This window comes from Numenius arquata, chromosome 19 (genome assembly GCF_964106895.1).
Source record: "Numenius arquata chromosome 19, bNumArq3.hap1.1, whole genome shotgun sequence".
NCBI classification, from domain to species: domain Eukaryota; kingdom Metazoa; phylum Chordata; class Aves; order Charadriiformes; family Scolopacidae; genus Numenius; species Numenius arquata.
The window spans coordinates 7,160,326-7,183,195 of NC_133594.1; the positions used below are offsets into that span (position 1 = coordinate 7,160,326).

The window sequence follows — 22,870 nt, forward strand, 5'->3', positions numbered from 1 at the left end:
GGGGTTGGGTTGTTTTTTTGGCTTGTTTTTGTTTGTCTTTTTTTTTTTTCATAAATTCTTTCTTGACTGGAGGTGGCCACAGCAGCGCTGTGGGTGGCCGTGCCCTGGCAGGGGCGATGAGGGACGCTGGGGTTGTGTCCCGACCCCGGGGCTACGGTGACGGCGGGGCCCGGTGGCCACACGCCTGCGTTGCCATAGCAACGCGGCGGGGCGCTTCGCTTTCCCCGCCCTCCCGGCGCTGTGTGCGTCTGACGCCACATCCGGCGCCGCGAGGCTCCGCCCCCATTGAGCGGGGCGGGCCCCGCCATCTCCTCAGGGCCGGGGGTCCCCGTCCCGCTCCCTCTCCCTCTCCCGGGACATGATCGGGCCCTGGGGGTCCTGCCGCACCCCTCACCTCTGTAAGGCTCAAGGGGGTGGGGGCGAAGCCTGGTAGCGGGATTAGTGGCGCTGCTGCCTCCCCCTGAGGCCTGAGGAGGGGTGCGAGGCTTGGAGGGGGTGGGGGCTTGTGGCCCCCTTGCTCCCATAAGCCTCCAGGGGAGGGTGGGAGGTCTGGGAGTGGGTTAGTGGTCGTCTGCCCCCCCCCCCCCCAAAACGCTCAAGGGGGGATACAGGGCTGGGTACAGGGTGGCTGGTGGGTCTTGTTGACCCTTTAAGCCTCAAGGGAGAGGCTTGGGTGTGGGGTCTGGGGTCCTGCTGCCCCCCTAAAAGCTCAAAAGGGGAAATAAGACCTAGGGGGTGTTTGGTGGTCTTACTAGCCCCTCGTAAGGCTCATAGAATGGGGTGCAAAGCATGGTAGAGGGCTTAATGGTTCCTTGAGGAGGTGTATGAGGTCTGGGGGGGCAGGTAGTGCTGCAGTCCTGCCCCAGGGCTCAGGGCCTGCCTGTGCTGTAGGGAGAAGCAGGGTCCTTTCTGTCAGGGTGTTCTTTGGGGTCCCAGGGCCTGTGAGGGAATGGTAGAGTGAAAGTGATAGCCTGCCCTTGTCCCAAGGCAGGTGGGGCAGTGGTGTAGCATCCCCAGTGATAGTGGAGAGCACAGCTTTACAAGGGGCTTCTTACAAAAGTGTTTCCCAGGGCAATGCGCAGCTGAACCACATTGTGTTTTGTAGGTAGTGAGAAACAAGGACAGTGGCACCGTACTTGATGGTGGTGATGTGCTTGCTATCTCGCTTTGTTCTCCCCTGATCAAAGCCACGCAGATGGATTTGTTCTGGTAACTTTCAGTCATATTGAGGTGAGGAGGTAACACTGATTCCTTACTATTTTCTGGCGTAGCTTTTAGCAATTTTGCCTAGAGTTCAGCCCTGCTTCCTGCAGCGCTCCCCCCTAGGCTGCGCTAGAGCCCCACAGCACCTACACCTGTGCTCCAATAGCCAGCTTTTTAAGACAGAGGATGTTTATAGGTTCTGCCTCCCGCTCCACCCCCCCACCCCCCCGCCAAAGAAATATGTTCATTTTGCAAGGAAGTAACTCTTTATTTTTTTTCAAAGCCACCTGAGCAGCCTGATGCCTGAGCATGTGGTTTGCCTATCACTAGCATCAGAATTTGGGCTGGGAGGTTTGCTTAGAGTAAAGCGGAATATAGGCTTGAATTAAGCTATTGTGGTTTTGCAGAACTAGTATAAGAATAAGCAAAGTTTCTAGCTTTTTATTGATGGCAGAGAACCATACGTGTGTAGAAGTAGGGCAGATGAAAAGTTACATGTGTTAGTTTAGTAACTGCATTTTTACAGTTACTCTTATAAATACAGCAGAAAATGGATAAATGTGGAAAGCAAGAGAACTTTGGAAGATCGGGTTACTGTGAGCTGACTGTAGCAGCAAATAGTGGTCCATACTTTCTGTCAAATGATGTTCAGCCAGCTTTGAGCAAGAGGGTGACTGTTGCTCTTCTCTCATTGCCCTTGGAGGTTTGCACAGACCTTCAACAGGATGTTGGGATTGCTGAAGAATCCCGTTGTGGTTACTGCAGAGATAAATATGAACCTCGTGGCATTGACTGTGATTGGATTAATAAGCCGTCTTTGGGGGCTTTCCTACCCACGGGCTGTAGTGTGAGTAGAATAGTTAATTTTCTACTTGAATAACATAGACTTCTGTTTTTTAAACATCTGTGAGTAAGAACGCAGGAGCAGAAGAGCAGAGCTTGCCTGATGTTAACCTCTGTAAATAAGGTGATAGTGTTTCCCTAATAGAAACTCCGGAGGGGAAGGTGAAGGGGCAAAGTCACTGTGCTCCATTGTATTCTTAGCTTTCTGCCAGCAGATCAGTGTTTTCCTTCTTAGTACCCCTATAGCCTCCAGGATACTTCCAGTTAGACTTGACATATTTCTGCCTTTTGTGTTTCAGTTTTGATGAAGTTTATTATGGCCAATTCGTTTCCCTCTACATGAAGAGGATCTTCTTCGTGGATGACAGCGGCCCACCTTTTGGCCACATGCTGCTGGCTCTGGGAGGTAGGGCTTCTCCTGAAATTGGGAAGCCTCTGCTGCCTGTTGCTGTGGAAGAGAGAAGTGCTGGTTAGAAATGAGTTGTCAGATCCTGTGTCTGGGGAAAAGCACAAGGCGGCTGAGAGATTCTGATGCAGCGAGAATTAGGATTTCCCTTATTTAGTATTGTTAGGGGGCTGTTGCATGAGTGCTGGGGAGGTGATGGAGCCATGTATCCCTTACCTCGTTATCCAATCCTTTGGATAAAGAGAAAGGTAAGATTAGAAATAGTAGGCAACAAGCAGAGTTTCAGGCCCGAGTTCCTTTCTATAGCTGGGATATGCACAACATAAAAGTGTGTGTGTATGGGAAGTAGAGATTAAATATACTTTGTCACTGAGAGTCTGTTGTTCCCAGTTTATGTTCTTTTTGCCTCTGAACATTACCAAGCGCTGCTGCAGGCCAAACTGTGCGAAAGAAGACCCTTTTGGGAAAAAGGCTTTCCTGCGTGGAAAAACTATGTGTTTGGGAAATGGTTCCAGGACCAATTTAGCACCAGTTTTTATACTTGTTTTGAGACTGGAAATTTTGACTTGTTGCTTATGTTGTAGGTTACTTAGGAGGATTTGATGGAAACTTCTTATGGAACAGGATTGGAGCTGGTAAGAGCTTATTTTAACTGTCTGATTCTCCTGAGAAAATAAGCAGTATTTCAGTGACTGATAGATTCCTTTGCCTAACTAGTGGAAATAATGCTTTATCTGAAACCTTCACTCCTTAAAGTAAGTCTTCTGCAGATCTCTAACAGAATCATAGAATCATAGAATGGTTAGAGTTGGAAGGGACCTTAAAGATCATCGAGTTCCAACCCCCCTGCCATGGGCAGGGACACCTCCACCAGACCAGGTTGCTCAAAGCCCCGTCCAGCCTGGCCTTAAACACTTCCAGGGACGGGGCATCCACAACTTCCCTGGGCAACCTGTTCCAGTGCTTCACTACCCTCCAGTAAAGAATTTCCTCCTAATATCTAATCTAAATCTCCCCTCTTCCAATTTAAAACCATTACCCCTTGTCCTGTCACTACATCTCCTGACAAAGAGTCCCTCTCCGGCTCTCCTGTAGGCTCCCTTCAGTTATTGGAAGGCTGCTGTGAGGTCTCCCCGGAGCCTTCTCTTCTCCAGGCTGAACAACCCCAGCTCTTTCAGCCTGTCTTCACAGGGGAGGTGCTCCAGCCCTCTGATCGTCTTTGTGGCCCTCCGCTGGACCCGTTTCAACAGGTCCATGTCCTTCCTGTGTTGAGGACTCCAAAGCTGGACCCAGTATTCCAGGTGGGGTCTCATGAGCACAGAGTAGAGGGGTAGAATCACCTCCCACGACCTGCTGGCCACACTTCTCTTGATGCAGCCCAGGATGCGGTTGGCTTTCTGGGCTGCCAGTGTGCACTGCCGGCTCATGTTGAGCTTCTCATCCACCAACACCCCCAAGTCCTTCTCCTCAGGGCTGCTCTCCAGCCATTCTCCGCCCAACAGAAGTGTAAGGCATTTATTATTCCATAGCACAGATTTCTTTCATCAGTTAAAACAGTTTAAGGAGTACAAGACAGATAATAAATTACAAAGAGTAGAAGTTAGATTCAGCAACTTGTAGTCATGGGGAATTCTGTATTGATCCGTCCTCTCTGCAATTAATAGTTTCCACATTTGTGCCTCACTGTTGCCTCCTGTTTCAGAATATAGCGTGAATGTTCCTGTTTGGTCCTTGCGACTCCTGCCAGCACTGGCTGGTGCTCTCTGTGTGCCTTTAGCGTACCAGATCTTGGTAGAACTGCAGTTTTCCCACTGTGCTGCACTTGGAGCTGCTCTTCTGATTCTCTTAGGTAAGATTATTCCCCTGGGTCCCATTCTTCATACAGGGGGAGAAGGGTCCCTTTTCCCCTTCTGAATTTTTAGAGCGCATAAAAGGCGGGAGTAGCGTCTCCCCACAGGATGCTAAGAACATATCGGAGCCCACTTTCAGCCCTGGCCTGTGTCAGTCTTTGCTGTGCCTCTCTGGTCCCCGCTCTCCTTACAGCTCTGCGCAGGCTGCCGTTCTAGGCTGAGGCTTTGTAGAAGTTCATTTCATTATTAAGCAAAGTGGGCAGCCTTAACAGCCTCATAGAAAAACACGTTTCTTGCATCCAAGGAGGCCTGTACTCTCTTCCTCAGTTTTACAGGATGAGTTACAACATAACTCATTTTTAACAGCAGGACAACCCTACTGAGCAGTTAGAGCTCATCAAATTTCTTCATCTCCATGTGCAGCAAACCAGTCTGTGTCCTTAGCACCATGATTTGACACTGTTCTAGTGTGTGTAACTTTCTGTGAGGGTCCGCTGGCAGCTGCCTGAAAGAGAAAGAGCCTTTCAACAGCCCTGTAGCTGATAAGAGAAACCTCTCCTGGCTACCGGCTGCACTGATTCTGGCTCAGGGAATCCTGCACAAAGCAGCTCATTGCTTTCTTGAAGATTTGTCACGCTCGTTGCCTGCTGGGGTCACTGCCTTGACTCTCCTTGCCTTGAGAAGCTCAGAATGGATTTTTTTTTGCCTTTGTAGGCAAGCATAGAACCTTTATCTGCCTCCCGCCAGACTTTACTACTTGCCCACCTTATTGTCCTTGGAGACAGTTACAGCCATGTACTTTGCCCTCCTGAAAGGTTTTTGTCCCTTTAAACCCAACACCTCCCTATTACAGCCAGTAAGATTGCAGGTGAATTGGCTGTCCTTAAAGGGGCAGGTCCTTCTCTTGGATAATGATGTGATTGTCTGAGGCAGCACTTGCCAATAGATAAGTTTCTATTATTTTGTGTCTGTCTCCCTTTTCCAACAGAGAACTCTTTGATCACTCAGTCAAGGTTCATGCTTCTGGAATCGATACTGATTTTTTTTATCCTACTTGCAGTTTTGTCCTACCTGAAGTTCTACAATTTGCAAAGGCACAGGTAAAGCTGGATTGTCTCCCATCCTTGTGGTGACTCTTTTTTGTCACAGACTGTGTGGATTTTTTGTCTGTAAGACGCTTCATTCTGCAACTTACTTCATCTGTCGGTAAAATCAAATGCTTTGACCTCTCATATGACTGCCCCAGAAGTTTTCTCTTCTGAGCATTGTTAAAGACTGTTTTAACTGGTAGAAAGGTTGTCTTTCTTATTTTTCAATAAAAATAAAATCCCTTGGGAGCACTCCTTTGCACCCAGATTTTTTTACTGGAAGGTTTCTTTCTGTGCACAGAAACCCTGATGATAACAGATCACTTAGCACTCCTTCGTTACTGTTTACAGGCACTGAATTTAGAGATCTTTGTCTCCTTTTTGTGACTTCACATGTTTTCTGATACTTGCAGAGGATAAAATAATTTTAAGTAAAGTAAAATTATCTTTAAACTGAGCCCAGCAAGTGATTTAATACATTTATTTTATCTATAGTATCAGAAGGCAGGTAGCATTCAGTTTTGCTTTTCAGTATACAGAGAAGTACATTTAAGAACACCCTGTAGGTCAGGGCTAAGAGGGTGGTGTGGGAGGTTCAGAATGAAATACCCCTGAGTAGAATAAGGAATATTGAAGTCCTGCAAGTTTTTTTCAAGTTAAATTACCTGAATTCAGGATCCTAAGAAGGCGCCCAGATCTCACCATAGCATCTTTTCATTTGTCCTTTTATTTAAGTTCCTTCTCTGGAAGATGGTGGTTTTGGCTTCTGTTGACTGGAGTAGCTTGTTCTTGTGCAGTTGGGTAAGTGATGACGTCTTCCTTTGGTTTAATAAGCTGACTTTCCTGCCTGCCACTTGAGGTATCAGCGGGGCTTTGGACTTTGAAGTCTGATTCTTGGTGCTGTTCTGAGCAGACCTCTCCATGACCTTTAGAGAGGATGTCAGTTCACAGTGGACAATACCAGGCATTAGAGTGTACTGTCCTGGGAAGAGCAAAACACATTTCTCAGAGATGACTTTCACTCCTCCTTCTTAGTTGCTTCAAGCTTCAGTAAATCGGAATTTAGGGACTCTCTACTTTGTGATCTACCAGCTTGTTATCAAGAAGGTTCTCTCTCACTGCAGTTATTTTATGTCATTGGCAAACAAGTGATATCGTCTGGTGTCAAAGCCTTAAGGCTTGATTCTGTTGTCGTACCAAACTTCTCATGGATCTAAGTCCTTGGACTTTAATGCATCCTGTTCAAGAGAAAGTTTGAATGTTTATGTCTTGTATTAGGTAATTGGGTAGTTTTTAACCATGTTCATTTTTTATGCGCTTGCTTCTCAGGGTGAAATATATGGGCCTGTTTACCTATATGCTGCTCTTGAGCATCGCAGGACTCCACTTCTGGCACATGATAGGAGACCAAAACTTGTCAAATGTAGGTAGCACAATGTGCGAAATATATTACGTGTAACTTTTCAGTACAGGAGCCAGCTAGGAGCCTTGCAAGTCTGCACATAACCATGTGGTCTGTAGCTGTTTTTTGTACCAAAATTCCTTGTCGTAGTCTGCAGACCCTCCTGTCTTAGAACAGTTTCGCAGCTCAGCTGCTGGAGAAGATCGAGTTAACTTCAAGATAAGCATGTATGTGTGTGACTGGCTTTTCTACTCTTATTCGTGGCTTGGTGATTTGTGGCTCAAAACCTATACTGTTTCACATACCTCCTGTTGGCTCCAGTTCAAATCCTCAGGGGAAGTTACCCAGCTGTCCACAAAGTTATAGCTGAATAAGGGTGGTTGGGGAAACTGGAAAAAAAAAGACAGGCAAAACAAGCCAAGTGCACTGGTGTTTTAAGTATTTTTAATATCTGGAGCATGAAACCAGTGTGTTCTCTGTGTTCTTCTAGGTTTCCTTGATGTGCCATTTTCTAGCTAGGGGACTGGCCCTCATCGTCATCCCAGTGGCAATGTACCTGTCCTTCTTCTATGTTCACTTGACTTTGCTGTATCGCTCTGGGCCTCATGACCAGATTATGACAAGTGCTTTTCAAGCCAGTTTAGAGGTAAAGGAAATGTGGTCATAAAACTGATTTATTAAGGGAGAACAGGGGGAAATTTGTCTTTTGTTCACTATTAGAAGAAAGGCGTGCAATCTTGTTCCTTTGATCCTGCATATTTGTTCCTTTTATGTAATTTAACTACTGCTGTCATACTGCTTTAAGATGAAGCAATAATGACTGAAATCCTAATAATGGATGAAATGCTTTTCCCAGTGATCCAAGAACAATATGTTCACTCTTCTGGTGAAGATTTGTCCCTTCCTACAGGAAACTCCACAGAAGTATTGAACTCTTAAGTGATGATGTTGTGTACTACAGGATGGTAGTGTAAATTTCTGTGTACTTAGTCTGTCTTTTAGAACAGCATGGATTTAGGGCTATTCCCTAAGACCTTGTAGTCTTTCAGGCATTGGAGTATTTACTGTTCATGGAGTATGGTGCTGCAAGAGTTGAATTTTGTAGATACAACCAAATGAGAAAGCATGGTGCTAAGATACTGCTAGGTTAAAGCGGCACGTGACTCTTAATAGAATTTAAACAGCTTCTGGGTTGTTTCTTCTTCTTTCCACTTACCATATCATTATACTTCTCAGGGTGGGCTGGCTCGAATCACTCAGGGTCAGCCCTTAGAGGTGGCCTACGGCTCTCAGATTACTCTGCGGAATGTGTTGGGCAAGCCCATGCAGTGTTGGCTCCATTCTCACACAAATACTTATCCCATCAGGTGAGGAGTCTGGTTGGGTCTGTACTATTAGGGTGAAATTATGCTCCGGTTCTTCGCCTGCCAGTCCAAATATCTCAGTTTGGGTCCTGGCAATCTCTTAATCCTTCAGAGCACAGTGCAGATGAAGAAGTTCTCTCTGCTCTGTAGGAATGGAGCCAGTGATCTGGTGCTGGTTTGTATTGCTGTGACGGTTGAGCACAGAAATGTGCTATTAAACACCTGTGGGTTTTTTTTAACCTTCTGTGCAGGTATGAGAATGGCCGAGGTAGTTCCCATCAACAGCAGGTGACATGTTATCCCTTCAAGGATGTGAACAACTGGTGGATTGTCAAAGATCCTGGGATGTGAGTATGCAAGAGATTTAAATGCCAAGCTGCTGTAAGCATAGCTTCTGTATGCTTCCATGCCCTAACCAGGGCTTGGATTCCACATAACTATTCTCTGCTTATGGGCGCAGAGGCCATGTGTGGTCCTGAGCAAGTATTTCAGTTCCAGGGTTGATAAGGGCAGCTGTTTGCGTAATCCTCCTCAATATGGTAAAAGCATTATTGAGGACTCTGAAATTCTGTCTGAACCACTCCTGCCAGAACGTGGGCTGTGCTGTGCCCACGGGGAGCTTTAGAGACTAATGAGACCGGTGGGAACTCTTCAGGTGCTTTGCATGAAAAGGAAGTTCTGCTTTTTGAAGTGTGTGAGCTGTGGCATTAGAGCGCCTTGATGAATTTTATCAAACTTGAATGGTCTCAGAAGGGAGTAGAAATCACTTTTGCAGCACGAGTGTTTCTTTGTGTTTAAAATGTGGGATCAGTTGTAGAATCTGCCACATGGAGACGGATTCCAGGTGGGTGCCTGGGCCTGAGAGGTCTGGTTCACACTGAACTGTTTTGCCATTTTAACTGTCAGTGGAGAGCAGGACTCTTTGTTCTTGTGGTTTTATCAATAAAAGCCCTTGTGTGATATCATTTGATACTGTCAAAAAGTTGCTTTCGCAGGTTTCTTATGTTGCTCTGGCAACTGTATAAACAGTCCTACTAGAAGGACTGTGTGCCATTCTAAATCATATCCACAGTGGAAGGTTTGTCCATAGTGCAAACCTTTCAAGCAGGGACTCTACCAAAACCCACAAAAACCCAGGATCTTCTTAAAATTCTTCAAACTCAAGACTTGTATGAGCCTTGGAGGATATGAAGTCCTGCTGTAGAGCAGTAAAATACAGGCAGCAGTTAGGTGAACTTGCCAAGGGGGGCATATGCCTCAGCCCTGTCCAGAAGCAAGATGAGAATTTGGTCTTCATGCTAGAGATAGCCATTGATCTCTCTTATAATTGTGCCAGAAGTGTGGTATGAACACCTGACAGACCTCACGGAAGCACTAACTCATTTCACAGAAGCCAGGGAGCAGCTGTGTGATGGGAATAATCTGAACTCGCTCCTGACTGACCTGGATTCAGACCACTGACCTAATGCCTGGGATATCAGTATCCCATTACCGATCCTCTGAGTCATCCTGTCCTTAACTCACCTTTGCCTTGATGAGCTTTATTTCCATTCTGGTACAATCTATAGATTGCTTGAATTTCTCATCTTGCTGCCTAAATGTCTGTCCCTGCCCGCAGCTTCTTGACCTAACGGTTTGGTCATGACAAGGTTGCGTTACATTGAAAGAAGAATTTAACCACTTCCTCTTGGGTGTCACCCCCACAGGCAGCAGCTGGTGGTGAGTAACCCACCCCGTCCTGTCAGGCACGGACACATCGTGCAGCTGGTCCACGGCATTACCACTCGGTACCTCAACACGTAAGTCCTTTCCTCATCCTCTGCTCTGCCAGAGGTGGGTCATTCTGCTTTGGTGTCTCTCAGAATAACTCTTAAGGAGTTGAAGTGCAGTGACCCTGGCATTCAGATATACTGTAGACTGCCTGTTATTCATGGATTTTTAAATGGTGGGGCTAGGAGGGACCTCGTGGTTAGTTAGACAAGCCATCCCTGTGTCCCAGAGAAAGGATGCTGTATGCTTATATATTTTTTGTGGTTGAGTTGGCAGTGGGATTTGATACTAATCACAAACTGTTCAGTGGCTGGTGGCTGTTTCTGGTCTTACTGCTGGTGGCCTTTAGAGGGGCTGGTGGTGGTTTCAACCGTGTTCACAATTCATGATTGTTCTGCAGATTCCTAAATGCATACTCCCCTTGGCGAGTCTTCCTCCTTCACTGCCTCTGCTCCAGGCAGGTGCAGATATTTAGTATTTTTTGTGACAGTAAACCCCAAGTCACCTACCAGCTCCACCGACTTTGATGGCATACTCCTGCGTGAAGGATGTGCTCTGAAAGTTAGGAAGATGTGTTGGAGAATACAGTGTGCTGTGGCGGATTGCCACAGATTCTTACCTTTTTTGCAATGAAATTCCTTCCTGACGCCCCAAAGGGCGTCTGCCTGCACTCAGATTAGGAAGCGGGCTGTTCTGAACTTAGGTTTTTGCTATGTCCCTTCCAAACCTAATTTGTTCGTTATTGGAAACCCCAGTGAACAGTGTCTCTGTTTGTCACAATCGGTGCTTGTTCTTCAGCCTGGCGTAGCAGACATCTGTATTGGCTTCCTTGGAGCCTGTTCCTGGCAGCTCTTGGTAGTTGGGAGTGTTCTTTTTCAGAGTAAACAGTGCAATCTGTATAAATGGGTTACTTGGTTTTGCTTTATTTCTGAATCTGGTCTAAGCCAATTCAATACCTTTATGGGTTTGCTTTTATATGGATTTGAGAAATGGTGTTTTGGGGAATGATCTTACTTTGCTTGTCTTCTAGGCATGATGTTGCTGCCCCTCTTAGCCCCCACTCCCAAGAAGTTTCCTGCTATATTGATTATAACATCTCCATGCCAGCACAGAACCTCTGGAGAGTGGTGAGTGGTCGAAGCAAAGGGAGGAGCTCATGACGATCCAGCAGAAACGGCTGAGACACCATGAGGATCAAAAGACATCTTTCTGTTGTAGGAAATTGTAAATCGGGAGTCAGACACAGATGTGTGGAAGACGATTCTGTCAGAAGTGAGGTTTGTTCATGTGAACACCTCTGCAGTGCTAAAGGTAAGTGGATTTATGTTTATTTGGCTATAGTTTTTCTTCCATGCAGCTCTTGTAATCTCATAAACTACTAACCTTTCGCTCCAAAGTGTCTAAACCAACTAAGTAAATAAAAGGAAACAATAAACTTGCTTAATGTGGTAAAAGGGCAGCGTGTTTTTCAGGTAGTCATACTCCTACCTCATGCCTTTGCAGCATGCAGAGCTGTCCTGCCTCTTGGGAGGTTGTGACCAATGTGCACAACTGGGCCTTAAATACTGCCTCAGAAATTGATGCTGAGTCTGTGTGTAGTATGTGAGAGCGTCTGGAATAGTTCAGTTTGCCAGAATCACTGACTTCATGGCTGTAGCATTTGTGGACGCAGTATTGCCTTTGCGTACTTTCTAGCAGTCCAGTGCTCAGACAGGCCTCGGAACTTCCAGCCCGAGGTTCACATTGGCAGGGCTGGAAGTTTACAGTCCTTTTTCACTTTCAGCTCAGTGGAGCGTCTTTACCCGAGTGGGGGTACCGGCAGCTGGAGGTGGTTGGAGAGAAGCTGTCCAAAGGCTACCACCAGAGCATGGTGTGGAATGTGGAAGAGCACAGATATGGGAAAAGTACGTCTCAGACGTGTTTTCGAAGCAGATTTCTGTGTCTGGGGGGACACTTCACGTTGATGGAAGGTGGTATCGTGTGTATGTGTATGTTCAGCAGGCTCCGGCTCCCTCATGATGTCAGAATCCTTACAAATCCTCTTAGAGCGCTCTTGTGTTTGGAGAAGGGCTCCCAGGAGTGTGAGGAGCCAAGGGTGTATCATATGTGCTCTCTCCCCTTTCTAGCTTTCTACCTGTTACGTGGTTATTTCTGAGCTATGCTATTTTCTTCCAGGCCAAGAGCAAAAAGAGAGGGAAGTGGAACTCCACTCTCCCACACAGATGGATATAAGTAAAAACCTCAGCTTCATGGCAAAGTTCACGGAATTGCAGGTGAGTGTCTTCTTACTCCCTTCATCTTTCCTGCTGCTGCAGAGCAGGAACCTGAGCATTTCTGCAAACTCTGAGCCTCAGGCTTCATTGTTTATTCCTTGCTGATAGAGTAGTTTGGCTTCCTCACTGAAAAAAATATTTCTGAGTGCACTTAGAAGGGCATTAGAGACGTGTACCGTTCAGTAACGATTACCCAAGTGATTGTGTAAAAAAAGAAGCGGGGGAAGATCCGTTGGGCACCCAGAAGCTGTCTGAAACTGAACTGCGATGTGTTGTACATGCAGCCAGTAGTGTTGATGTCCCTTACTACCACTGTAGAAATTCACTAAGGAAAGTGCATTATATGAGAACAAAATAAAACCGTTGTATTGATCAGCATCTAGTATGAGATATGCAAAATCTTTCTCCGCTTCCAGGTTAAGAACTGACCATCTTACATCTGGAGCTCTTCACCTATGCTTTTCCACTTGCTCCAATTCTGAAAACCTTCTGTTTACATTTTTTTTTTTTTTTCTAGTGGAAAATACTCACATTAAAAAATGAAGACACAGAACATAAGTACAGCTCCTCTGCTCTTGACTGGATCACAATGGACACAAATATTGCCTACTGGCTCCACCCGACCTCCGGTGTGAGTACGAGAGGTAGAAGTAAACGTGAACCTGGTGAAGAAAACAGACGTCAATTCAGACGTGAGCTCCATGAGTGTGAGCGAGAGCAGGGCAGCAGTTCCAGCCAGGAGCTGCTCCAGGATGGACTCTTCCTGTATTAAGAATGTATTTTCCCTGAGGGTTGGATTGGTTTTTTTTGGCATGTGATACAGCTTTGGCAGTAGTTGCTTTTAATTAAATCATGTCTTCTTGCACATTTTTTTGTAAAGGAAACCTGCAGTTCAATCGTTTCCATTATTGATTCCATTTAGAAGATGAGTTCATCTCCAATAGCATCTTTTAAATGCCTTACATTACAAAAGACTCTTGAAGCAGCAAAGTTTATCAGCTTGCTTTGTTCCAGGAAAGAGCAGGTTACTAGCCAGGCACAAGCTGAAGTTTAATTTAGCAAATTTGTTTTAGTAGTATTTAAACTTGTCTAGAAGAACTGCAGCATGTTCCTGCTTCTGGCTTAGACCATCTTCTGTTCTGCAGGCCCAGATCCATCTCCTTGGGAATGTTGTCACCTGGGCTTCAGCTAACGTTGCTGCTCTGGTCTACACGTGTCTGTCCCTGTGGTACTTGATACGACGGAGAAGAAAAATTTATGACATTCCTGAAGGTCTGATTCCATTGTGTGTGTGTCGAATTGGGGAGGTTGTTTGTCGCTTGTTCTGCTACACTTTAATGGCCCTCAAAGCCATATTTTTGCAACTGTATGCTTTGTAGTGCTTCTTCCTGCCCACTAACCCTGAAATTTGTATTAAGGACACACAAACATCTAGAGTAGCCCATGAAGATTATGGTCATTGCAATATGACCATCACCACATAAAAATATCATAGCCAGCATAGTATTTATTTGAACCATTCCCTGGATCTAAGAAGACTCCAAGCATTGGATTTGGGTTCTACTGAGCCCTTTTGTGATGATTTAAAAGAAGCAGGTACTGGCTGTGTAGGGAGGGGTTTATTTTAGATGTGTTCATTCCAGCCGAGGTACCATGTCCTCTGTTTGTCGGGGCAGTTTTACGCTGCCCCTTCTGGCAGTACATTTTGTTGTCCTACAGTGAAGCTGTTGGCTGTCATCTGTCTTGATGGGTACAGGTATGTCCCAGAAGTGTGACAAAATTTAACCATTGCCCTCGGCTGAGTGTGGTCAAGTTATATTAGCACAAACTGCACAGCGTGAGGGAGGGAAAAAACTCAGAACTACGCAAGCTGGCAACCTCTTAGAGACTTTAGGCTTCCAGGGCCCATGCTTTGAGCTGTCTCCTGTCTCCTGCAGATGCATGGCAGCTGTGGGTGTCAGCCGGGGGCATCTGTGTTGGAGGCTGGGCTGTGAATTACCTGCCCTTCTTCCTGATGGAGAAAACGCTTTTCCTGTACCACTACCTGCCTGCCCTCACGTTCCAGATTCTCCTGATTCCCATCGTGTTACAGCATCTTGGCAATCATCTCTGCAGGTATTTGGCTTTAACAGATAGATAGACAAGAGAATTGACTTTTCTCCAGTTCTTTTCTCCGGCGTTGTCACCTTGGCAAGCTGCTGCAGGGAAAGCAGTGATTTTTCCAGCAGAGGCTATACTTTGACCTCTGCCTTTAGAAAAGATAGGCCAGATTTAGGTCTCCCTTTTGGATGAAGTGTTTGGCCATCCCTGATGTAACTTGACCGCTCTTTCCCTCTCTCATCCCAGATCTCTGCTTCTCAAGAGCATGTTCAGTGCGTTGATCGTGGCCTGGTTCTCCTCGGTTTACCTTGTCTATCGCACGTTCAGCCCTGTCACCTATGGGGAACCCTCTCTGTCCGTTACGGAACTCAAGGACTTGCGCTGGAAGGACAGCTGGAACATCCTTATCCAAAAACAGTAACAATTACAGCCTTGTCACAGGCAAAAGGAAACGCCTTTTATGCAAAGCCAAGAATTTATTGTTAGTATCACTGAAATCTTAACAGTCTGGTCAAATAATTGAGAGTTGTCCAGATCTAATTATTACAGAAAAAGAAAATAAAAGAATACTGTTACAGAAAAGGTCTCAACAGTAATATAGCTGTTATGAGCATAATTCTTCATCTCTGCGTTTGCCCTTTGGGCTCTGAAGGCTGCTGACTTCAGTCAACAGCATCCCAGGTCCTTTGCTGGGAAGAGTCTGCTGCAAGGGCTGCTTCTTCCTCTTTCCTGGGAGAATATGTTGAGTGTTGCTTCCTCCTCACACTCCATGGCGTTTGGGGCTATTTTATCTGTTCCCTAGCACCTTGGTCTGCAATTCCATGGTACAAGTTACTATAAGTAGATTCTCTCTGACATATCAGATACTTTTCTCTGATTTCTTGGTTATTCCTAAAAACTAAGTTTTCCCAGCTCTAAAACTTACACATCTTTAACTTTCAGTAACTGGCCCTGCAGTCTTCAGCATCGTCCCATGACAATATTCCTCAACAATGCATTATTTGCCCCCACTTCCAATGCTCTGCCATCATCCCTATTTCATTGCATTGCAGCATTAAGCTAAGTTTATAAATAGTTCATTCTTCATAGAATAATGACTTGTCACTATTATCTGTGTATAATCATTTGGCATAACCATAATTTTTATGAAGCTAAACAAAACCAAAACAAATAGACATTAAAAAAAAAATTGCTATTACAGCTAAACAAAGCCAAAACAAAGCTTCAGGCAGGCCAAGAAGTCAGCCAAAGCCAGAAGAATCCTTGCGGCGTTCACGTGAAGCCCGTGGCCTGTTATTTACCAGGCTGCAGGGTTATACCCCAGATCTTGTAGGAAGAACACCCGAGCAAGGCAGAACTGATCACGCGACAGAGAATAGCTCTATTCAGCAAGGGTTACAGTACCTGTGCCACCTTTGATTATTTTTTTCTGCATGGCTGCAGCTGCCGGATCTCGCCGTACAGCTCAAAGCTGACCAAGACAGACCAGGGTGGTGTTCACTGTGGAGTTCCTCGCTGCTCTAACAAATGCCATTCAAGGCTGCTTTGAGCTCCCTTCCTCCCCCAGAGGAAGTTATGATCCAACACCACAGTCATTCAAAGGAGGTTTTAGTGACTATTTTGCTCCTACTTAAATCAGCCCCGATAGCTAATGCTTCAGTGCAGTAGCTCATACTCTAAGTCTGTCACCCTGAGCTAAACAACACCCAGCAGCAGCTGGGGAAGGACCTGCTTTCTCTGCAGCGGCACCACTGAGCTGTGCTGATCACTAATAGATAACAAACCATTTCTGAGTTCCAGCTTTGAAAGGACTATAGGGATGACAGCACAGAGCACCTTTTTTTTTAAGCTTTCTTTTTCCTCTAAAGCTTCAGCCATTACAGAACTAACACAAACAATTCTGAGTTAAGGGGAGAAAGACTTGTTGAGTGTAAGAGTCTCTCCAGAAGCACCCCTTTCTCTCCCTTTCTGCTGGTGTAGTGCAAGCAGCACAAATACCTTTTTTTTTTTTAATATAAAATGGTCATTTCTGCTCACTGTTTGTTCACTTGTTTATTAGCCAAAGTAACACACCCACAACCAACACAACCGGACCCTGCTTTTAGAAAACTAGCAAATATGAAAAGTTCCTTATAATAATTTCCCCCCCCCCCCCCCATATTCTTAAAATTATACCATAAGTCCAGACTCAAGAAGGATACCACAAGGACATTGTCAAAAGGCCCAACCGGCACTTCATTTCAGATGAAATTTTTTTCCAGAAACTTCATGTTGCTGCAGTATCACTTATCTGTGATAAACTACAGGAACTGGGATATCAGTGTTTACGCTTCCAGCCTCTTGTCTGCTCTTTTTTTAGAAAAAAACCAGACATTCTTGAGTTTAAACTGCCTGAGTGCGAGGCCAGCACTCTGACCCCGTGTGCGGGCGGGATTGTGGCCAGAGAGCTGCTCGCCAGCAGCAGGAGGGTCTTGCAGAATCACAGCTCCCCCCCCTCCTCCTGCTGATCTTTCCACCCAGCTCTGGAAGTGGAGGGATTCCGCCCAGCAGAATCTGCAACCAGCAGTACGGAAACGCCCTAAAAAGACACTAATACTGACAAGGTCAGGTTTCTGTTTCCATGAGCAACTCAATCCAGTTGGAGCTCATGCATTCAGTAACTGCAGTAAAGGAGACTATTTGGGTAAAAAAAAAAATAATCATACAGTGTAGCAACGTTCGGGAGCTTAGAAAGGAATAAATTAGGAACCAGAATCACACAATTTCTTGGGCCTGTCCCCCCGATGAACTGCAAGTTCCCATTTGTCCCAGACAGTCTCTGTTTCATCTCTGTCTCAGGGGAGAGATTCCTCTACAGGTCAATCCCCCCACAGGCTGGCAGCAGGAGAGCAGTGCCAGAACTCAAGGTGCCAACAATGGGGAGAAGAGAAAGGGAGAAAAGTAGGAAGGCACCTACTTGTTAAAACTAACAGGGTGGGAGCTAGTCTTGGATAAAGAGATGGGCTTTTGTTGCCAAGAAACAGACGGGTAATTTTCCTGCAAAGGAAGATCATCATCAGGGCAACGGGGTGTCTTGCTAATCACCCGGTAGCACTTAATTTTCAAGGGGAGACTTCGGCCTCAGATCTCATTTTGAAAATTAAAAAAATGGCAAGTAGCACTGCCTTTAACCAGTTCATCAAGTAATATCATCACTCCAGACATCGCAGGGAGAAAAGGGAGGAGGGACATTAGGCCGACTCCTTCCTCTCCCCTCTGTGAGAAGTTTCACACCGGCATCCCCTCCACTGCTAGGATGGCTTAAAGGGCACTTCACCAACCATTCTGCTGAAGTCCTTCTTTCCCAAAGTTGTCTTCAGTGTTGGGCTGGACCAGAGGCAAATCCTTGGGGCGCTGCGGGGGTTAGTGCGGGCGGCTGCTGGACTCCAGGTGGGAGCGCTTGCCGGCCGCCAGCACGCTGCTGCTCTCCGTCTGCTCGGGGAATGGGCGCTTGTAGGTCCGACCGTGCCCATTCACTGCCCCTCGCTGCCACTTGCAGATGTCCCCGTTGAGGATGTCCTGAATGTGCTGCACTATGAGGTTTATAGCAACTGCGGAGAGGAACGGGAGACAGAGGACACATCGGTTTTCTCGGCTGAGTTATCTAGAAAATGTGGAGCATCCAGCCCTGTTCGACGCAAGTTTTAGCAACAAGCCCTTAAAGGAGACCATGCCGGCCCTCCACAGTGAGGTCACACCTCCACGGAGACCAGCAATGGCAACACCAGCTGTAGCACTGGTGTCCTGCTCTGCATCTCCCATTGCGTGTCACTTTTTCCAGCCCTCCCCAGGCTGAAGCTGCTCATCCCGGGCAGTCTCCGAGCAGCTCCCTCCCCTGCAGACCCCCCCCAAGCAAAACACCTCTCCTTAGAAGCGTGCGAACAAGGCAGTGCTGTGCCACCTCCTCCCTCCCCAGCCCCAAAGGTGGTGTCCCCAGAGGAATCAGGCGGAGAACCCAGCTCCCTTTTACCCATGTTGTCAACTCCTCGGGGGATGATCACATCCGCATACTTCTTTGTCTGCAAAACAGAAACGGTTGTGGAGACTGTTAATGGGAAAAGCCAGCTTCGTTCTAGGAAGAAGCCACCAAACACCAGAAAGCCAAGGGCTTTCCATGCCCCGGGACTGCAAGTTAAAGCTCTCAGTCACAGTAACACCTGAATGAATTGAGAAGTCACACCGGCTCACGTGCACTGGATTTAAGGTCAGGGATTTCTTGCTGCCCCTTCGCAGGGAATCAGCAGAAGGTCAAGCGTGGAGTACTCGCTTTCACACCTCTGAAGAGTCAGGTGGGTCACCCGCTTCAGGGCTGAGTTCTGTTTGCCGAGAGCTGCTCCCGATCAGCATTTCACAAGCCATTGCTAAATCTCTGCCGAGAGCCAAGGTACCCAATGTGCCTGTGAAACTCCTTCCCGCCTCTGATGACATTTTATTGATTTTTACCACCGTAGGGGACCCTGCTTTTTTTTTTTTTCTTTCCCTACTTATAAAAAGGCTGGCAAATTCAGCATTTCTAATGAGTACTTTTACAATCCCAGAATTGCTTTCATCTAGAGCATGAGGCACCTGAGTTAGCATTTTCCATCTTATTTAATCCACGGACAGGATTTTGTTCTCAAAGGGGTTGGGTTTTTTTACAAATTAATTTGATTATGTGAGCACCTAATTTGGCCCCTCATTCTATGGCCTGTCAAGCAGACGCTATAATGGTCTGCCCCAGGTTTTCACCAGCGTTCCCTGTTGAGAGCGAGCCTGCTGGAGACCAAACTCTTCTTTCTTCCTGCAAGATTTAAGAATAAATGCAGAGAGGGAGCATTTGAGTGCAAGGGACCCACGGCAAAACAGCCCTGGCACTGAGATAATGCATGCAGCCTCTAGGGATTTCCACGATGCAACACGAGGAACCAACCGTTTAATTTCCCTAAACCAGCAGCTTGTAATGGTTAAATAGATAAGGTAGAGGGGAGAGCGTGGGACTTGTGAAAAACAAATATCAAAAGCCACCATTGCTGCATCTACAGCGTCGCTAATCCTCAGGCCTCCCTGCGCCTTCTCTCCCCCTAAAATACAAATCAAATTAGCGAAACATTTCCTACCGGCAAGCAGAACTCCTCAAAGGCAGGCTTGACGAAGGTGGTGTACTGGGTGAGGATCTGCTCAAGGTCCCTCCCGCGTTTCATATCTCGCAGAACTGGGACGGGAAGATAAAACCCCTGAGTTCTACCACAGGGCCGAGGATGGATAAGGAACAGGAGGGGCTGAGGCTGCCCGTGACGGCAGAGCATTACCCCTGCGCGACAGCCGGACGTCAGAATCCGTGTCCACAAAGAGCCGGAGATGGAACATGTCCCGAATGTCTTGATTGTAGAAAACCAGGATCCCCTCGAAGAGGACGACGTCAGCAGGATAGACCACCGTTGTCTCTGCCAGCCTGCCAGGAAAACACCCCCAGAGCTCCCTGTTAAACTGGTCTCACACCAGTCAGGCCGTCTGTCCCCCAGACTTTGCACAAACCCCAAACCTACCTAGAATGGGTCACGAAGTCGTAGGTTGGTACCTCAACCGTTTTCCCCTCAACGATGTTTTTCAGGGTTGTGTGCATCAAATCGTTATCAAAAGCGTCTGCAAGAGGAAGATGTTCAGATGCTGCTGTATCAAATGTCCTGCTCAGATGTTCTAGACCCAGAGGAAAATCTCTCTGCCTCGTATTACATCAGGAAAAGGGGAACTTGTGCTTTATTCTTTCCTACCAGCACTCCCCGCCCAAGCTACAATTACTATACTTCATTACAGAGATAAGGAAGAGAGAATTTGCTGTTTATAAGCAAATTACAGTACAATGAAATTAAGAACCCAAATGCAAAGTGGGTAATTGCATAATTTTACTAAACCACTTGGTAATTGTATAAATCTGTGCAACTCTTTTAGCCTGTTAGGTAAGAGTAATTTAGAAAACCTCAGCCATCTTTCATGCTTTTCATTATCCACCCCGGTGAAGCTACAGCGGGCTCCAGGCTTCACTGTCCCATTGCAACCCGGAGCACCCCCCCGAGCAAGGGGAGCAGCTCTTTTTGTGGGCCAGAAACATCAGGAAAGGGTTTTTGGGGATGGATGTGGTTTATCACAGAGCCTCTCGACAGCAGAGGGTGAGGAGGCAGAGCACTGTGCGAGCGGGATGCTCTCCAGCATCCCTCTCTGCGAGGGCACAGCCACCCCCCCCGTGGCGCTCACAGCAGCAACGTGCACACGCAAAGGACAAATATAGAATCGTTTGGGTCGGAAAAGACCTTTAATATCATAGAATCATAGAACGGTTAGAGTTGGAAGGGACCTTAAAGATCATCAAGTTCCACTCCCCTGCCCTGGGCAGGGACACCTCCACTACAGCAGGTTGCTCAAAGCCCCGTCCAGCCTGGCCTTAAACACTTCCAGGGATGGGGCATCCACAGCTTCCCTGGGCAACCTGCTCCAGTGCCTCACCACCCTCACAAGAAAGAATTTCCTCCTAACATCTAATCTAAATCGAGTCCAACCATAAACTGAACAGTGCCAAGCCCCCCACGCGTTTTGGGGCGGGAAAGCGCCTTTCTGTTACCCAGCACTTGTCATTTGCCCCCCAGGCCCGCCCAGCAAACCCCACCGACCCCAACCACCCACCCGCCTTACGGGGCCGGGGGGGGGAGGGGGGGGGCGGGGAAACGCCGCCGGGCTCCGGCCGCAGCCGGCGGGGCCTCACCCGGGTGGTCGAAGTTGTACTGTCCCTTCAGCGCCTTGGCCTTCTGCTCGGCGGTCAGCACCTTGTAGAAGCTGTCCTGGCTGAGGATGAGGACCTTCCGCTGCCGGTGGTCCACCTCCTTCTGCCCCAGCAGCTCCATGATCTTCTCGCACACTGTGGACTGAGGGGGGGGGGGGGGGGGATCAGACGGGGCCGGCGCCACCACCCGCCGCCGCTCCCCCCCCCCCAACCCAGGCCCCGGCTCCGCTTCCCCCCCCCCCGGCCCCGCGGGGTGCCCCGGGCGGCGGGTCTCACCTTGCCGCTGGCGGTGCCGCCGCTGACGCCGATGAGGAAGGGCTTGGGACGCGGCCGCTCCGGCTCGGCGCCGCCGGCGGAGGCCATGGCGGGCGGCGGGGCTGCGCGGGGGCCGACGGGAGGTGTAGTCCGGGGGGGTGGGGGAAGGGGCGGGGCTATGGGCGGGGCCTGGGGGCGGGGCCGGCGGCGACACGTGCGCTGAGCGCGTCCGGTCTCAGCCGTGAGGGGCACGGAGGAGGGCACGGAGACCCGGTCATGGAGAGCCGGACACGGGGCGAGAGGAAACGGCCTCGAGCTGCGACGGGGGGTTGGGTGGATATTGGGAGAAATTTCTACACCAAAAGGGTTGTCAAACCTTGGAAGAGGCCGCCCGGGGCAGCGGTGGAGTCGCCATCCCTGGGGGGGGGGGGATTTAAAATAGGGGTAGACGTGGTGCCGAGGGACACGGGTGGTTTGGGCGGTGTGAGGGTGACGGTTGGACTCCGTGATCTGAAAGGTCACCTGAGATGGTTCCTCCAGCTTTCCGGCCCAGACGATTCCGTGACTCCCGTTCCGTACCCGCTCACAGGCAGCTCTGCCCCGTGCGGGTGCAGCCACCGCCGCGTGTGCCCCCGGAGGGGTGTGCGAATACGGGTCTGTGCAGAAATACGTGGGTGGGGAAACACGAACACACGCAGCATATAAGGACGTATGGGCCCAAATATATATGAGATATACATACGGTGAGCACAAACGTGCTATGGGGATGTACGTGATGGCATAAATATATATGGCATGGGAGATACGTATAGATAGATACAGATATAGATGTAGATAGATAGAGATAGAGATAAATATAGATATAGATGTAGATATAGATATAGATAGATGTAGATATAGATGTAGATATAGATATAGATGTATGAAAGAATCACACAATACCACTTTGGAAGGGACCTTCAAGGATCATCTCGTCCAGCTTTTACGTACCCACACTTCCCTATGCACACACACACACGTATATTAAATTTTAATAGATAGAGCTAAAGTATATACATTTTAACATGCGTTTTTGTATATAAATAGATGCGGCCAGAGGACGTGGGCGGCGCTTTTTAGACATCTGAACATAATACTTTAAAATAAAACCGAACCCTGAATTTAGACGAAAAAAAAAAAATTTGTTTAAACACCCGTAAAAGCGCCCCCGGTTCCGGAGGGGCCCGCACAGCGCACACGCTGCGGGACAGCACACCCGCAGCCCGGGGTGACCCCGCGGGGTCCCGCTGACTGTCCCCGGCCCCGTCCTCCCCCCCTTCCCCCCCCCCCCCGCCTCCCCGGTGCCGGGAGCGGCCCCCGCCCGGCCGGGCCCTGGGCAAACAGCGGCCGGTCAATCATTAACCCGCCCGGCGGCGCCGAGCTCCGGGGCCGCAGCGGGGGGCAGCCCCGAGACACCGGCGGGGGGGGGACCCGGCGGGCACCGACGTGAGTGGGGGACACGGGGGGTGGCGCTCGGCGGGGGG

At 48.1% G+C, this 22,870-nt stretch overlaps 2 protein-coding genes across 3 annotated transcripts; one reads left to right on the forward strand and one right to left on the reverse strand.

The window, feature by feature from the left end:
- The first annotated feature begins 1,909 nt into the window (after positions 1–1,909).
- POMT1 (protein O-mannosyltransferase 1) lies at positions 1,910–14,893 on the forward strand. Of its 2 annotated transcripts, XM_074161325.1 has the most exons (19): positions 1,910–2,050; positions 2,346–2,452; positions 3,037–3,087; positions 4,155–4,301; positions 5,291–5,402; positions 6,126–6,191; positions 6,720–6,813; positions 7,283–7,438; positions 8,029–8,159; positions 8,408–8,503; positions 9,863–9,955; positions 10,957–11,053; positions 11,145–11,237; positions 11,710–11,830; positions 12,102–12,199; positions 12,717–12,830; positions 13,345–13,471; positions 14,137–14,314; positions 14,546–14,893. In XM_074161325.1, exons 1-19 carry the CDS (start codon positions 1,929–1,931, stop codon positions 14,718–14,720), a joined length of 2,178 nt encoding a protein of 725 aa, XP_074017426.1. In that variant the 5' UTR covers positions 1,910–1,928; the 3' UTR covers positions 14,721–14,893. The 2 variants fall into 2 exon arrangements, with proteins under 2 accessions (XP_074017426.1, XP_074017427.1); XM_074161326.1 differs by lacking the exons at positions 11,710–11,830; positions 12,102–12,199 and having other exon boundaries at positions 1,913–2,050; positions 14,546–14,877.
- UCK1 (uridine-cytidine kinase 1) lies at positions 14,760–21,483 on the reverse strand. The gene is made up of 7 exons (XM_074161327.1): positions 21,369–21,483; positions 21,075–21,234; positions 19,864–19,960; positions 19,627–19,769; positions 19,435–19,529; positions 18,309–18,357; positions 14,760–17,889 (listed from the first exon to the last, which is right to left on the reverse strand). Exons 1-7 carry the CDS (start codon positions 21,453–21,455, stop codon positions 17,702–17,704), a joined length of 819 nt encoding a protein of 272 aa, XP_074017428.1. The 5' UTR covers positions 21,456–21,483; the 3' UTR covers positions 14,760–17,701.
- Between the last annotated feature and the right edge of the window lie 1,387 nt (positions 21,484–22,870).